Source organism: Gymnodraco acuticeps, unplaced genomic scaffold (assembly GCF_902827175.1).
Source record: "Gymnodraco acuticeps unplaced genomic scaffold, fGymAcu1.1, whole genome shotgun sequence".
NCBI lineage: Eukaryota > Metazoa > Chordata > Actinopteri > Perciformes > Bathydraconidae > Gymnodraco > Gymnodraco acuticeps.
The window spans coordinates 1,055,608-1,071,873 of record NW_022992152.1 but is presented as its reverse complement, the minus strand read 5'-3'; the positions used below and the strand labels follow the sequence as shown (position 1 = coordinate 1,071,873).

The following is a 16,266-nucleotide window of genomic DNA, read 5'->3' as shown; positions in this document are numbered from 1 at the left end:
TTCCGGTCTCGACGTTTTCATAATAAAACCAATGATCAAATGATTTAACAGTGATATCTGCAGTACTCATCCACTAAAAAACATCAGTTGATCCTAGTTAATTATACGACATTAATTGGTTTAAATTGTGTACAATGCTTTTGTGTTTTTCCCATAGGGTTTTCTCTTTCGATTCTGAGAGATACATTTCTTTTTTCAGAGGTTTTGATAGGCTAAAATCACGCCGCAATGCACGTTGGGATATGGTGTTTATGTGATATGAAATCGGAAAACATTTTTAAAAATAATAATAATACTTTATTCCGAGTGTTCTTGCTTTTCTCTTTGAAAGTCATCACATAACGGCATTGTAATACACGGTTCGGCTGCATTAAATATTACATATCTGCCGTAGATATGTATTTATAGAGCCCTGATCAGAAGACCTTTTGACAAACTGGAAGAGATGCCGCCAAAACTGAATACGTGACGTGAACCATAAAATATCAACAATTAAACAACATCTTCCATTTCTTTTCACACAATACGTCTCCTTGCAGTATCAACACTAATTCGGCTGACTTTTATATTTGATCCAATTAGTAGATAGTCTGTATTTACACCATAACGGTGCACAGCTGATAGAAAGGGATTTTTTTGTAGTTTTTAAAGATATTACTGATTTTCTGAACTACCTTTCCAACTCCTCATGCAGTTGACTGTTACAGGTCTATAAAAGTGTATGGTACAATGCATAAGCTTCACATTGAGAGACTGAAACTGTATTTTCCTTTACCGTTCTGTTTTAATTTCACAATAAAGTGAATAGTCATATTATGTTTGATATTATGTTTTATTAACTAGACCACTGGTCTAAACCGTACCTCCTAGTGGTTAAAGCACGTTATTGAATTTAGTTGTTGAATAAATAAATGTTTATGAAAACATTTAAATATTAAGAGTAGCCTACATACAAAATAGGGGTCAATGATAGAAATATAGAATAGAAAATATCAAGAAGATACTGTAGTGATCTCTACAATAAAACAGTTTAGTGCAGGACATCCAAAGATATTAACAGGTGGATGTGCAAAACAGACAAACTGATAAGGCTGAATTTTACTCAGGTGTAACTAAAGTCTGATTTAAGGGTTGTTTATATTTCACATCATTAATCAGAATCTGCAAAGTAACAAAAATAAATGTAGTAGAGTAAAAATACCAGGTTGACCTCTGAATTGTAGTGGAGTAGAACAAAGTAGTACATGCTGCTGTAACAAAAACATTTCCCAACTTGGGATCAATAAAGTATCTTATTTTAAGATGATCGATGGCTACTGCCATATTTGCTAAATGTGCATCTGAACCTTGACAAGTGCATGTTTCAGGCTTATCAATTAACAACAGGAGGGGTCACAGACATAAGACCAGCTGTTAAATAAAGCTCTTCTGACCTTAGCTGTCATGTGGGTATATTAATGCTGCCCATTATGGGCACAAGCAATTTTCACCCATGTATTAATTATATGTTTTAAATTTGATAACACCAATGTGTTTCGTATCCCCTAAACCTCCAGGGATGTATACAGTTTAATACTGGCAACTTCTAATTGTGGGAAATACGAAAACGTCTTATAAAACTACAATTCCCAGTAGAGACGTGCCATAGAACATATTGCGAAACACACAATAGCCAGTATGTGTAATTCTGGGGGGGGAGGGCTGGGCTGGACCCGTCCAAGTCCAGTTTTGGATAGTCTGGCGTGGTTCCGTTCCATTTCAAAGAGCTGTTTGACATTCGGCGTAACCTTGTCGCACTGCCACTCCAACATGCAATCACAGAGCTTGAGGGCTAATCACGGGGTTTGTAAAGCAAGGCGGATGTTGTAGTCCCAAACGATAGCTGGGGATTCTGGGTAGTGTAGTGTCTTCGGAAACTCTGTAGTGTCTAAACTCCGAAAAAACTATTTGTTTCTCCGAATCGAAGGTTAAAAACACAAAAGCATTGTACACAATTTAAACCAATCAATATTGTGTAATTAACAAGGATAAACGGATGTTTTTAGTGGATGAGTAATGGAGATATCACTGTGTAATCATTTGACAGTGTGGGGAATACTTCCGGTTTTATTATGAAAACTTCGAGACCGGAAATACTGTTTTCACCCATGCTAACTTTACATGGAAGCTGCCCCATATATAGTACACGTTCTCCTGGCGAGACCTCAAATTATCTTCGAATATCTATCAAACTGTAGATCCTACACATCCACTGGACGTAGATTATAAAAGTACAATATACACTTCTCGCTAGAAATCTAATAAAAAAGCATTTTAATGGCCAAACTATTCCACAATTTAGGATTTTCCAGAGGGTAATTTGTGAATAAACGACCCTCCGGAGCGTTTGCAATCGACAGGAGCATGTTGTTTCTTACACGACCACTAGAGGTGCTACACTTTAAAACGTGACTCTGGGTCGTATTTAGCTGCTGAACAATCGACCTATATGGTCGTTTTTTGTAGGAGGACAGGCTGTCTTTAAGAGAGGTTTTGAAGGTAAGTATAGTTTTACTTTCCTTTACAGTTGTGGGAAGAGCGTTCCACCTTGATGTGGCATAATTGCGAAACGTGTATTCCCCCTTTTTTGTGCCAAATCTGGGTTTCACATGATTTGTGGAGATCCCTCTGGTGTTATGATCATGGTATTCCTTGACCTTTGGGAAGAATTTTGACATGTACATGGGTACCATAGAGGTGTAGTGGATCTTGTAGACCAGGCCCATTGCAAGTAGCTGTACTCTGTCATCTACTCTAAGCCATCCTAGGTTGTCAAAGTGGGCAGAGGTGAGGTGGGTTCTAGATGAAAGGTCAAGCAGTAGTCTGACCAGTTTATTTTGCGATGCTTGAAGTTTTATTTTTAGCGCCTTGGAGGTGCTATGGTACCATGACGTGCAAGCATAGTCATAGTACCCTTGAATGAGTGCTCCTGCCAGAGTTTTCAGGGTGTTTTTGTTTACCAGAGAGGAGATCCGGTATAGGAATCTAGTTCTTTGATTGACTTTTTTTATTACATTGGATGCCATTTTGTCACAGGAGAGGTTTGCCTCAAGAATAGATCCTAGGTATGTAATTTCCTTCTTACTTGTGACAATAATGTCACCCACTGCAACTGAGAAGTCGTCGGATTTGCTGAGATTATGTTTCGAACCGAAGAGAATGGACTCTGTTTTACCCAGGTGTAATGATAATTTATTATCGGCGAGCCAGGTGCAGATTCTGCCGAGCTCGGAGCTGAGGGTTTTTTCAACCTGCAATCTGCTCCTGTCAGAGACCAGCAGGGCTGAGTCGTCCGCGAACAGGAACAAGTTGCAGTCACATGCTGATGACATGTCATTTACATAAATTAGGAACAGTAACGGACCTAATATGCTTCCTTGTGGAACACCACAGCTCACTGGGAGGGGCGGGGCAGAGTACCGTTTACCTCCACCATCTGTTCTCTCCCCTCCAGGTAGGATTGCATCCAGCTCACCGATAGTTTTATAGTTTATTTCCGAAAATCACCGAGTGACACAATATGTCTCAAAATTCCGTGTGTGTAAAAAGACGATCCACAAGCAGAAATGTGAGATCCACGAGCAGAGATTTGAGATCCGCAAGCGCAGTTTTGGTCGGCAAATACAAAATGGATTCACAAATGCCTGATCGAAAGTTGTCAATGTTAAAGAGATGGTCACAGATCTTTTTTTTATTTGTGAAAATATTTAGCGTATTTGCAGATCCGTTTTACACTTGCACATTTATTTGTGAGTTTGCAAATCTTTTAAATGCATTTGTGGATGGTGTTTTACATTTCCAAATCACATATTTACACACAAATTATTTTTATGTTCACACAAATAATTATGAGACATATCTATGCCCATATGTAACTGTCATCACTGCCCTTAAAAAGTAGCAAGCAACTGAAGCAAGTGCAATTATGGAGGGTGGAGATTTGGAGTATTTCATCAAAAATAATTTTACTAAACTTCCGCTACAGCAGCAACTAAAAATGAAATCTGATGACAGGCCAATGCCCAAACTGGAGCTGTGTACAGAGAGGAAAAAAGGAGCGAATCAGATGTAAAACTTTAAATAATAAACAGCGGATTTCTAACATTTGACATTTCATTTGGCCGGACTGGGTCAGTTTCCAGGGCTGAATTTTAGTCCCAGTCCGCCCCTGGATCCGACTACTGTACTGGTAGAGGTCCACGGTGTCTCCAAGGGGCCTGTAGGAGACGTAGGGCCAGGATTCCAGCCCATGCCCCAGCAGCCATGGTGCCGGCCCCAGCAGCCATGGTTCCGGCTCCAGAACCGGACCTTACAGCCATGTTTCCGGCTCCAGAACTGGACCTTACAGCCATGTTTCCGGCTATAGAACCGGACCTTACAGCCATGTTTCCGGCTCCAGAACCGGCCCATACAACCATGGTGCCGGCCCCAGTAGCCATGGTTCCAGACCTAGTTCTGGCCCCAGCAGCCATGGTCCAGGCCTCAGTTCCGGCCCCAGCGGCCATTGTTCCAGACCCAGCTCTGGCCCCAGCTGCCATAGTCCCTTCTCTGGTCCCCTCTCTAGTCTCTTCTCGAGTTCCCCCTCTAGTCCCTTCCCAAGTCCCTTCTCTAGTCCCTTCCCTAGTCCCTCCTCAGGTCCCATCTCAAGTCCCTTCTCTAGTCTCCACTCTATTCCTTTCTCCTTTCTCGAGTCCTAACTCAAGTCCCTTCTCTGGTCCCCTCTCTAGTCTCTTCTCGAGTCCCCTCTCTAGTCCCTCCTCTAGTCCCTTCTCAGGTCTCACCTCTAGTCCCTCCTCTAGTCCCTTCCCTAGTCCCCTCTCTAGTCCCTTCCCTAGTCCCTCCTCTAGTCCCTTCCCTAGTCCCTTCTTTAGTCCCTCCTCTAGTCCCTCCTCTAGTTCCTCCTCTAGTCCCTTCCCTAGTCCCTTCTCTAGTTCCCTCTCCAGTTTCCTCTCTAGTACCCTCTGAAGTCATCTCTCGAGTTCCCTCTCAAGCCCCCTCTCGAGCCCCCTCTCCAGTCCCCTCTCCAGTTCCCTCTCCAGTCCCTACTCAAGTTCCTACTGAAGTCCCGTTGGGGTCCCGCCGACTACTATCCTGCCGGGGGTCCTGCCAACCCTATGTCCAGTCCCGTTGGAGGTCCCGCCGACTACTCTCCTGCCGGGGGTCCTGCCAACCCTATGTCCTGTCCCGTTGGGGGTCCCGCCGACTACTCTCCTGCCGGGGGTCCTGCCAACCCTATGTCCTGTGCCGATGGAGGTTCCGTTGGGGGTCCTGCCGGCTCCATGTCCAGTCCGGTTGGAGGTCCCGCCGACTACTCTCCTGCCGGGGGTCCTGCCAACCCTATGTCCTATCCCGTTGGAGGTCCCGCCGACTGCTCTCCTGCCGGGGGTCCTGCCAATCCCGTGTCATGGTCCTCTTCCGTGGAGGATCCTGCCGAGGCCTGTCCCACCAGCTCCGGTTCCTGTCCGGCCGACACCGGGTCCTGCTCGGCCTCCGGCGCTGGCCCGTCAGCGCCTTCCTGCCCGGCCTCCGGAGCTGTCTGGTCTTCGCCCTCGAGCCCGGCCCCCTGACTTTCCCGGCCGCGGTCCTCGCCCTCATGCTCGGCCCCCTGACTTTTCCGGCCGCGGTCCTCGCCCTCATGCTCCGGCCGCGGCCTTCGCCCCTCCATAACCCCCACCTTGGACTCTGTCTTGCCCCCGGGCCGTCCACCCGAGTCCCCCTTCTCGGCTTCTGCCTTGCCCCTGGGCCGTCCGCCCGAGATCCCTTCCTGGTCCTCTGCTGTGCCCCTGGGCGGTCAGCTCAGTCCCGTCCTCCTGACCCCCTCCACCCACCTTGGTGGCCCTAGTTTTGTGTCCCTCCTCCGGTCCCCCTCCACCCACCCTGCTGGACATTGTTTTTTTTTGGACGTTTATTGGACTGTTTTGGTGTTTTAGGGACGTCTGGAATCCGTCCCTTGAGGGGGGGGGTTCTGTTACGATTATTGTGTTATGTCACGTTTTGTATGTCTTGTTTTGCTGTTGTCCCTGTCATGTTTTCCTCTTGGTATATTGTCTGGTCCTTTTTCCTGTGTTTTTCCTCCTGTCGTTAGTTTCCCTGGTGTGTCTAGTTGTCTGATTGTGTTCACCTGTGGCCCTTGTGTTTCTCCTCCCCTGCCCGGCTGTTTCTCGTCTTGTGATTACCCCTCCCTGTATTTAGTCTTGTCTCTTCCTGTGTTCAGTGTTGGTTCGTCGTTGTCTGTGTTCACCGGGGAGTGTTCTGATTGTCCGTGTGCCATATCCTTGAAATAAAGGTATTTTCAGTTTTTTCTGCATTTGGATCCTGCCTGCTTCACTCACCGTAACACTGTGAGTGTTGCACAGCCAGATATGGCTCAGCTGACTCAGATAATGAAATAATATGATACATTATGATGTGATATGAATGATAATGGGCAGGGTTGCCAACTTTGGGTACCTGGCTGGAGTGAGATTTTGATATCATGGGTTTGATTACACATATGCGCACGAAATGACTGCCATCGTGTCAGTAGCGGGACCTTAGCATATATATAGGATATATATATACAATATATACAAATACACAATATTGGACACAGACTATAAAGGGCACACAGTTTCATTCACTAATAAAAGTCAAACACATGTTTGTTTCCACTGTTTTATGTGTGCATAGGCCTGTCGCGATAAGCAATTAATTGACTTATCGTACGATAAATAAAAATGAACTCGATAAATTGCCATTTACATGAGGATGTGACTAGCAGTTTGAAAGGATGTACTTTAATTATTATTATATATTATCATTATGTTAGTGGTCTAAAATTGTCATACAACGGTGCCGACAATATTATCGTTTATCGCAATAATTTCCGGGAAAATGTATCCAACAAAATTAATTATCGTGAGATGCCTATACATGAAACACACACACACATTTACAGACTTACTCCAAACTGCCAAATATATTAATTAACACACTCTCATACTCTTTGACTCTATTTTGGCCTATTCATTTCTACTGGATCTTAGATCTGCGCATGCGCAATACGGGGGGGCAGTGGCGGCCACGGAGTATTTTTGTTGGGTAATCTATGGTAGGGCCGGCTAACCCATACAGTGGTGGTGGGGCTCAAATCAGTATTTGCAATGTAAATACATACACGCTCCCCTTGACAGTGAAACGCCACGCGTGAGGTTTAGATTATTTCCCTGTCTCAATCCAAATTGAACTGTATGAAATAAAAAGGCACATTTCAGGGGCGGTTCTAGGGGGGGCAGGGGGGGCCAGTGCCCCCCATAACACTGACCTCTGACCCCCCTAACAATGAAAAGCTTTTTTTTTTTTTTTTTTTAAATGTACATTTTCTGGTACTCGGTTTGCCAAAAACCGCAGGATTTTGTTGCTGTAATGTGAGATTGTGCAGACACCCTTATGTAGATGTAACTGTTCATTGCCTTTATTCTTATATAAATATGGTGTTAGTGCAAACATTGCACTATAACTTAAGCTGAAGCTAACAGTAATAACTATAAGATCTATCTGAAATAAATAAGTGTACTGAAACAAATACCAATAACTGTATTGCATTGTTTTCTTGTGCGCAATTACTTCATACTGTCTAGTTCTCTTTTTCGTCCTGCATTTATTGTGCCCCCCTCAGCAAATAACTGGCCCGCCAGTGGCCCCCCCAGTCAAATTGGTCTAGAACTGCCACTGGCACATTTGTCTTGTAATAAATAAAAAGGGCGACCTGGAGCCAATCCTGCAATTTCCCCACATGCTGAAAACCCAACCCCTGCAGGGGGGTCTGTGGGATTCTCCCCCAGGAGATTTTTTGAAATACTAACATAAAATACACATTCTGGTACTCTCTGGAGAAGAAAAATAAATACATCTATTACTACACGACATATTTAAAAAAAAAATGAATGCCATTTTAGTTTTGTGTTACTTTGTTCTGAAAGCTGAGCCTGCTGCACCTCAGAGAGAAGAGGCTGTGAATGACTTTACATTGTGGATAAGGGTGGATAGCCCCCATTGTTCTGTGTGTCAAAATGAAAGACAGCCCACACACCTATCAATCATCAAACCGTGGGGTCTTATTTCATTACGTGTTGATTTCTATCAACACGTAATGTTGTATCGATGTACTACAGCAAAAGTATTCTCCGTCGGGACTTCCTGCAAGAACACCACGCCGTTATCGTGATTCTGATTGGCCAGAAGACATTATCAAAGATGTTCTATTGAGAAGACGATTACTACGTGACAAAAGTTTTCAAAACCGTTTCTAGTCTTCGGTATTCTTGTTTTGACGTGAGAATAGTTTGGGCAGCGTGAGAGCGTGAGATTGAGAGTGAAAGCGTGTGTCACACTCCTATGGGCATAGATATGTCTCATAATTATTTGTGTAAACATAAAAATAATTTGTGTGTAAATATGTGATTTGTAAATGCAAAACACCATCCACAAATGCATTTAAAAGATTTGCAAACTCACAAATACATTTGCAAGTGTAAAACGGATCTGCAAATACGCTAAATATTTTCACAAATAAAAAAAAGATCTGAATATCTCTTTAACATTTACAACTTTCGATCAGGCATTTGTGAATCCATTTTGTATTTGTCGACCAAAAATGCGCTTGCGGATCTCAAATCTCTGCTCGCGGATCTCACATTTCTGCTTGTGGATCGTCTTTTTACACACACGGAATTTTGAGACATATTTTCCGCCGGTCTCGGCTAAAATCTACTCGTGTCACTCGGTTATTTTCGGAAACCACGTGATGGCCCGCTGATGAGGACATTTCCGCATGATTTCAAAGTAAGAGCATGATGGTTTGTTTAATGCGCTGTTTTTTTATTATAATGAACAGCGGAACGTTAGATGCATTCTTTATCACCATCATCATCATCATGTTATAGTGATACAGTTAGTTTGTGTTAGTTTATTGGTTCAATATAGCATATATCGAGCACTTTCGTTGAAGTACAGGCTATATATAGCCTACGCCACTTTCGGGTCCCGGGGGAGCAGCTGGCAGCCCAGATAAAACTCTTTCTTCATTGTGTGTTGTGTCAAGCAGGTCAAAGTTACAAAGCACTTCACATCTTATTAATCGGCCTAATTTTACCTTACCAGTGCAGTAATAAAGTATATCGAGCACTTTCGTTGATGTTGAAGTACAGGCTATTCTTTCACACACACATACGGGTACTCCATGTACAGTGATCCTCAGAACATTTTGTACCTCACTTTTTTAAAGTCGGTGCTGGGTGAGGTGCAGTTGGCGATCAAGGCTTTTGAGGGAGAGCAGGTGGATCCTTTGAAGCTACTTGACAGCTTGGTTAGCCTGATCAAGTCTGTGAGTAGCAGGGTGCTGAATCCACTTGCCAATATTGATGTTCTCAAAGAGCCAATTGATGGATACATTAGTCCCTCACCGTACCTTGGTTACCTTTTTGAGTCCAAGGCAGCTGAGCTCCTTCTTGCGCCTGAGGAGAAGAACCAGGTCCGAAAGCGGTGTGTAGCCTTCACCATCTCCCTCACTCACGAGTTGAGATTGAGACTGCCAGACAATATTGAGGCATTGCAGTACATGTCCGTTTTCAATGTAGAGAAAACTCTAAATCACAGTAAGAGCCTGGGAGAAATCGAAAAAATAGCCAAGCTCCTTGGCTACTCTCCTGCAGATATAGACAAGATTGTCCAGCAGTGGCGTTCCATCCATCTGAGAAAGTGGAATGAAACAAAGAACACATTGGGCTTCTGGGTTGAGGTTTGGAAGTTCAGGGATGCAGCTGATAACAATCCATTTCATGAACTTACCATGGCTGCTGTGTCTGTGCTGTCCTTGCCACACTCGAATGCTGAAGTCGAGAGACTATTCAGCCAGATGAGTGTGGTAAAAAGCAAACTCAGAAACCGGATGTCCTTGCAGACCCTGAACTCCATCCTTTATGTCCGATATGGTCTGAAGCTGTCTGGTGATGCTTGCTATGAGCACAAGCTGCCTGATGACGTTTTGCAGCTTTTTGGCACATCATCTGCTTACTCATTTAAGTCAGCTCCCTCAGTTGCTGAACCTGCCATAGAACGCCTTGACCAAAATGATGACATGCTCTTTCTGTGAGCCAGCACAGTGTGAGTGGAGGGGGGTCTGAAAAAAACCAACAACAAATGTTCAAGTTTTAGTGTATTGTAGGCTCCTAAGTGGAGCATATGGTTAGTAAACCCCAAAGAAAACTCTTTAAAAACGTTATAGTAATGGCAAAAATGTTCATGTTTTTCTCTGACTTGTTGTAGGCACCTAAGTGGGGCATATGGTTTGTAAACCCCAAATAAAACTTTAAAAAACGTAAGTAAAATTTTTTTTTTTTAAATGTAATAGTAATGGCAAAAGTGTTCATGTCTTTCTCTGACTTTATGCTCTTAAGTGGAGCATATGGTTAGAAAGTAAACCAAACTTAAGAAAACCCACACAAAAAAAACTATAAAAGAAAAAAAAATAAGTAACTCTGCCAGAGTGTCTCTTTTGGGTCACTTTGCCGGTCCCAAGCCCGGATAAAAGAAGAGGGTTGGATGTATAGCTAGCAATTCCACCATTGAATATTCTAGCATTTAACATTGGAACAAATGTGATTTATGTAATGCGGGTCAAGACAAACCATTAAAGTAATTAAATAATTGTTGAGATTAGGTGTATTTCAATGGCAAAAACAAAATAAAGATATAAAAAGAATCAACAGAAGAAAGGTAATTTGTAGTCCTTAACATGTTTAAAAAAAGAAAAGAGTACTAGCAAGAATTCTGAGTTATGTTCTGCTTAAGACGGGGAAGCAAAAAAGTAATTTTACCTTGCAGAATAGAGACATTTCTGATCTACTGTCGTCTGGATTTAACTCGGGTGGTTTCAAGTTTTGATCCCTGAAGAGTTGGGAACGTTTTTTGTATTCCCCTCTACCATGCTCTCTCCTACAGCCGCCATTACATGATATGCAAATTAGAAGATGACGTCATTTAGCGACTTCTGGCGACTTTTCGGACAGCCAATAGCTACTTTCCTTACTATGGAGTTGGCAACACTACACGCCAGATGCGTGAGAGTTGGCAACCCTGAAATGGGACATATCGACGTCTGCACTCACAGTGCCGCGGACTGTAGGCAACGTAATGTTACTTTGATCCGGTTACTTATGTTGTGGCAGATATTTAATTAAGCTTTCTTAACATAATAGTTATAATAGTCAGATTGCTCTGAAGATGGGAGGTGATGTTCTATTCATTTTCACGTTCACACAGTCGGTGAAATTTTGTCCGGCCGTCTTTCCTGCAACGGCAGTTTAAAATGTATTTCCTCCGCATACTGAGCTCTGATTGGTCAGCAGGCGTGGTGCTTTCGCTGAGTTGATCTCTTATCCTGGAACCTATCCGGCTTCGGAGCACAGGCTAGGTTCCAGGATAAGTCACCATGGAGATCTAGCCCGCTAAAAAGAGAACCAGCTTCGTAGGACCGGAAACCCCGAGTTTTACCAATAAAACCAATGAGGGCACGAGATAAGTTTGTGCACAGATGGAAGGCTGACAGGCAGGTAGGCCATCCAGTTATTTTAGTCGGCCGGCTAAAATGATTGGTCGTGCTTTTTACAGTACTACGGCTTCCACAGATGACATTTTGTTTATGGATTTGTTGTCATAGCACTCATTGCTATCGGGATGTTAAGAGCATTCCATGGAATATAACTAAAAGTGTATCTCGAGCCGGTTTCTCAAACGTACCTACCCCACCTTTAATATATCATCTTAATTTCCATCATCAGTCCCTTTTTTACCTGTCAGAGTGGAAAAGACAAATTCCCAAAATAAGAATCTTTAACAGTTTGCGAAGTGGTTATTATTCTCACCGCCTATTCAAAGAAAAATGTGCTGCATCTATTTGCATTATTTTTCTCATGGCTGACTTGGATAAAGCAGCTCAGTTATATATACAAAAATGTAGGTAGTCTTTTTTTTCTTTCTTAAAATAATGCCACTAACTGCTCAGATTGCTCCGACCACAAACCAAATAAGACACAAAAAGTTGAGTAAATGAATTTTATTACATTTTTGGACTGTTCATGTACAGAAAAGCAGTGAAGTACAGATTTAGCAAATGCATACCCATCTTAAAACTGAAAAAAAACTAACCCCTTTGTCTCCACTTAGTGTATTTACCAGTACACAGACTTCATGTTGCAATCTGTCAGGGTATGAAAACAACTTGTGAATTTCAAGGACTTTGTCATGCAGAGAATCCACATTCAACAATAACCCTTTTTTATATTTACTCTGTTGATCTGAGCAAGTACATAAAGCACTCGAGATGATGAGGATTATGTTCCTCAATCTGTGTTCATGGAATGCAAACAGCCTTATTATGTACAGTAGATTCACAGTAACGGCACAGAGACACACGGAGAGGGAGGGGCACAGAAGTAATTCTGGAACTCAAACTCACTCGTAAAACACAAAGTGATTATTTCTTATTATATGGGAACCCAAGTTTAGTTGGTCTAATGTTATGATTAACCACAAACAAGATCCTAATGTTAGTAATTTTGCATACATACTGGCATACAGTAAATCCAATTAGATGTATACAATTTGGATATGAAATGAAAAGCCAAATTTCATTTTAAAACATTTAAAGTAGTGTTTTTTCTCTCTTTATAATAGTTTACTTTAACAATGTGAAAAATAACATATTCGTCCATTTTCAATCAACAATCCACTCACAGCTCAATAACCTGTGAAATGCTTAATACATATACGTTACAAATGATGACAGTGATACATGTGGTCATTCAATAGTCACTCAGGATGTGCCCACACAGAACCAAGAACGCCTTCACATTCAACATTCAAAGTCCTTACAATAACATTTGACTGAGTATGTCTGAATACTTGAAACAATACCCATTATATAGTTCCATGTTATAGTCACAGTATTCCAAACATGTTCATATTTAGATCTAAAATCATAAAAGAAACAAACTACCGGTTATCCTTAGTTTTTGTCCCCATTAGAAGAAAAATAAATCTATGTGCTACAGTAAAATGGTTTACACAAATATCAACATCTGCATATCACATTTAAAATAACAAAACAAATGTTTGTAGGTACTTTTCCCTGCTCTGGACACAATTCATAAGAATTGTGTTATTTTTCCGTGTGTGTGCTTCTACACATTTGTGTATCTCGAGCAATTGCCAGATATTCCTTGGAGCCTTTTTAATCTGCGCCATGAAACAAAAGCCAGAAAACTCAGCCGCACCTCAAGACTGAACAATACCACGAGATAAGGGAACTTTAACTTTGCAGTCAAACATGAGTTATCTGTATTCATTACCATACATACAATAATAATTTGCATTTTTACATGCCGTGGAATGATCCTTCCAACTCTCTTTTCGTCTTCACATTGTTGCGTATTTCTCCCATTTTCTTCCAGTAGTTTGGATTACCTTACATTAAGTTGTATTCCAGTGTTTCTTACTTTAGACTTTTAATATCCTTTCATATCTTTTTCTAGCTTTGCTCTCACTCGAACACCTGTCCTGCCTATCAGTTCCAGATATCTCACCCTTAAAAGCCAAATACTTAAATGGGAGAACTCATTACCATCCAGTTTTTCTACCATGGTAAAAGCTATTGCAACACTGCAGACATGTAGCATTTGAATTCACATGCTAACAGCTGATTAGCATTCATGTTCATTATTTGAATGTAACTGAATATTTAGCTTTATTATTTGCCTCTTGAAGCTAATGAAAGTCTGCCCATGTATGGCAGCAGCAGAGCAACATTGTGAGTTGGAAACGTGGTTTAATTTTGTTAAATTTTTTTTGCTATAATGCTACAGGAATATTTCTATTCTACTTTGATACTTTTCTCTGGGTGGAGGGGATGGGTCTACTTACAGGTTATTGGGGCAGGGAATGATGTAATCATACATTTACTCAGATATTTTCCTCTTGGAGGGCGGCACCAGGTGTGCGGGCAGGTCCGATGGCAGTTCGTGTCCCTCCAGTTTCACTTTGATCAGGTGATTGGCCAACGCAAACTCCTCATCGTCAAGCATCCCGTCCTTATCGATGTCTGCCAGCTTCCAGATCTTTCCCAGCACCGTGTTGGGCAGTTTTGACTTCACCATCTCCCTCTTGGCGTTGGCACCTGTCACCTTTCCATTGACGGGAGACAACGTGTAGAAGATCTCGTCGTAGGCGGGTTTGTCTCGTACGACCACCCACTCTGCGTCGTCGATGCCTTCGCCGGCGCCTTCTCCGTACCCGTGGCCAAACGGGCCGTCCAAAGTGCCGTCAAACGCTCCACCTTTCACAACGGGTTTGGGACGCTGGTTTTCTTCCTGGCGGACCAGAACCATTAAGCCGGCGATGTCGTGGCTCAGCATGTCGTCCACTGCCTCCAGGAGTTTGGGTTTCAGAGGCTGGAATTTGTTGAGATCCTGAGATTGGAGTAGGTCCTGGAATCGGCAAAACAAAAGACAAACCACAAGTTTAGATCCAAATCTATCCAAACCAACATTTATAAATCTGCATTCCTTTGTCTCTTTACCTGCATCTTCTTCAGATTAGGGAAATCTCCCGGTGATATCTGATGCTCTCTTTCAATGCGTTTGTAAATATCTCCCAGACTGCCAATCAGTTCCTTCTTCTTGTTCTCCTTTCCGAACACAGCGGGCATGTCTTTCTTCAGAGCGCTGATGATGTAGGCATGGACCTGTATTGTTAGAGGGATAGATGGTCATTTACTTAACAACAACAGTTACTAAGACAACAAGTTTGACTCTTAGATTTAGAATATTTAAAGTTTAAAAACCTCAAGATTTCAGTTTCTTTGGCCTGATTAGATAAAACTCTTTAGGATGATAACCAAACAAAACAAACATAGCAAAATGAATGGAGAACCCCATGTGTTATGTTGCTGTGGTGACAGGGGTGTGTTTCCTTGAATCCACCTTGTATCCTTGAAGCAAATCCCAAAAACATGCACGCACCCCATCAGCTGTCAAACAGGAAAGCTGCGCTGCACTGTCAGTTGGATAAATCTGTTTGTGTTTGTTTCAGTGTGTGCACGCATACATCCTCTACGTTTTCCTTGAACTACAACGGGCAGCGAACTGTCGCCTCTTATACCTGACTTCCTGTCTGGTGAGGAAACAGGAAACAATTCACTCAGAGAGAGGAGAGAAGCCAAATAAGTCTGGTTCTGTGACAGCAACACACTTTTTCTGTCAAGGTTAACAGCTGGACTGGGCGGGGAGGGGACTGAGTGATGGGAAGAAGACAAGGGAAACACAAAAACACACACACCCCTGTGCTGAAAATCTAAACGCATCACTGTCAAATAACATCCCAAAACAAAGACTTGATACTTTTAGCCACAGCTGTGCAGGTTCTCCATCAGTGAGTGTCTTCTACCTTGGCTAGTCTTGCCCTCTTGATCAGATCGTTGAGTTTTCTAAGCGCTGCATTTCTCGGTAAAGACTGAATGTCTTTAAATAAGTCCTGCTCTTCTGCTTCGAACAGCTTCCTGTTGTCTGGGATCAACAGAGGATGGGACCAAAATGACCCGATGTAGACGCGGATCACCTGTTGAGGGAGAAAGAAGAGGTAAAAAGGCACAATTAAACAGATATCACCATATATAGCAACAAAAACACATTGATCTTTAGATGACAACTAGACTTCACCAACTCAAAATAAAACCAGCTACGCTCATTATGTTTGCCACAAGGGAACTCACGATTGAAACAATATCAGAAGACAAACTTTGATGCTGATAAGATGTAGTTTAAGATGATGGAGTTGTTGTTATTTTTACATAATTTAACGCGGAAATTTAACATATATACCATTAAAAGGGTTAAACCAGATTTCTCTCGGATGACAACACCAGAAAAGATAACCGAGCACTTTAAACTTCTGGAAAACTTGAAATTCATTTTTACAATTCCTGCTTTGATTACCTCAGGGGTGTTGACTATTTTCCCCAGTGACCACATTAGGGCTCCATACACTCTCATCAACTGCTGTGTCTCTATCTGGTCAGCCTTGTTCAGCACGACCCTGGCAAAAGAAAAGGTAAGAAAGTACAGTGTCCATGTTAACCAAACAGTAACATTGCATAGATTACCTATAATGTTGATATTTATTTACAATGAGAGC

At 42.3% G+C, this 16,266-nt stretch overlaps 1 protein-coding gene and 1 long non-coding RNA gene across 2 annotated transcripts in view; both read right to left on the bottom strand.

Moving 5' to 3' along the window:
- Nucleotides 1-8,915: 8,915 nt before the first annotated feature.
- Nucleotides 8,916-10,989, bottom strand: LOC117538565. Its single transcript, XR_004567875.1, has 3 exons — nucleotides 10,896-10,989; nucleotides 9,868-10,198; nucleotides 8,916-9,769 (listed from the first exon to the last, which is right to left on the bottom strand). It is a non-coding gene; the product is annotated as an uncharacterized LOC117538565 (long non-coding RNA).
- Nucleotides 10,990-12,118: 1,129 nt separating this feature from the next.
- LOC117538547 (EH domain-containing protein 3-like) overlaps nucleotides 12,119-16,266 on the bottom strand; it is a 10,281-nt gene continuing 6,133 nt past the window's right edge. Inside the window, exons 3-6 of the mRNA XM_034204352.1 lie at nucleotides 16,068-16,248; nucleotides 15,520-15,690; nucleotides 14,654-14,818; nucleotides 12,119-14,561 (exon numbers count right to left, since the gene is read on the bottom strand). Coding sequence (XP_034060243.1) covers nucleotides 14,034-14,561; nucleotides 14,654-14,818; nucleotides 15,520-15,690; nucleotides 16,068-16,248 — 1,045 coding nt within the window. The 3' untranslated portion in view covers nucleotides 12,119-14,033. The remainder of the gene's footprint in view (nucleotides 14,562-14,653; nucleotides 14,819-15,519; nucleotides 15,691-16,067; nucleotides 16,249-16,266) is intronic.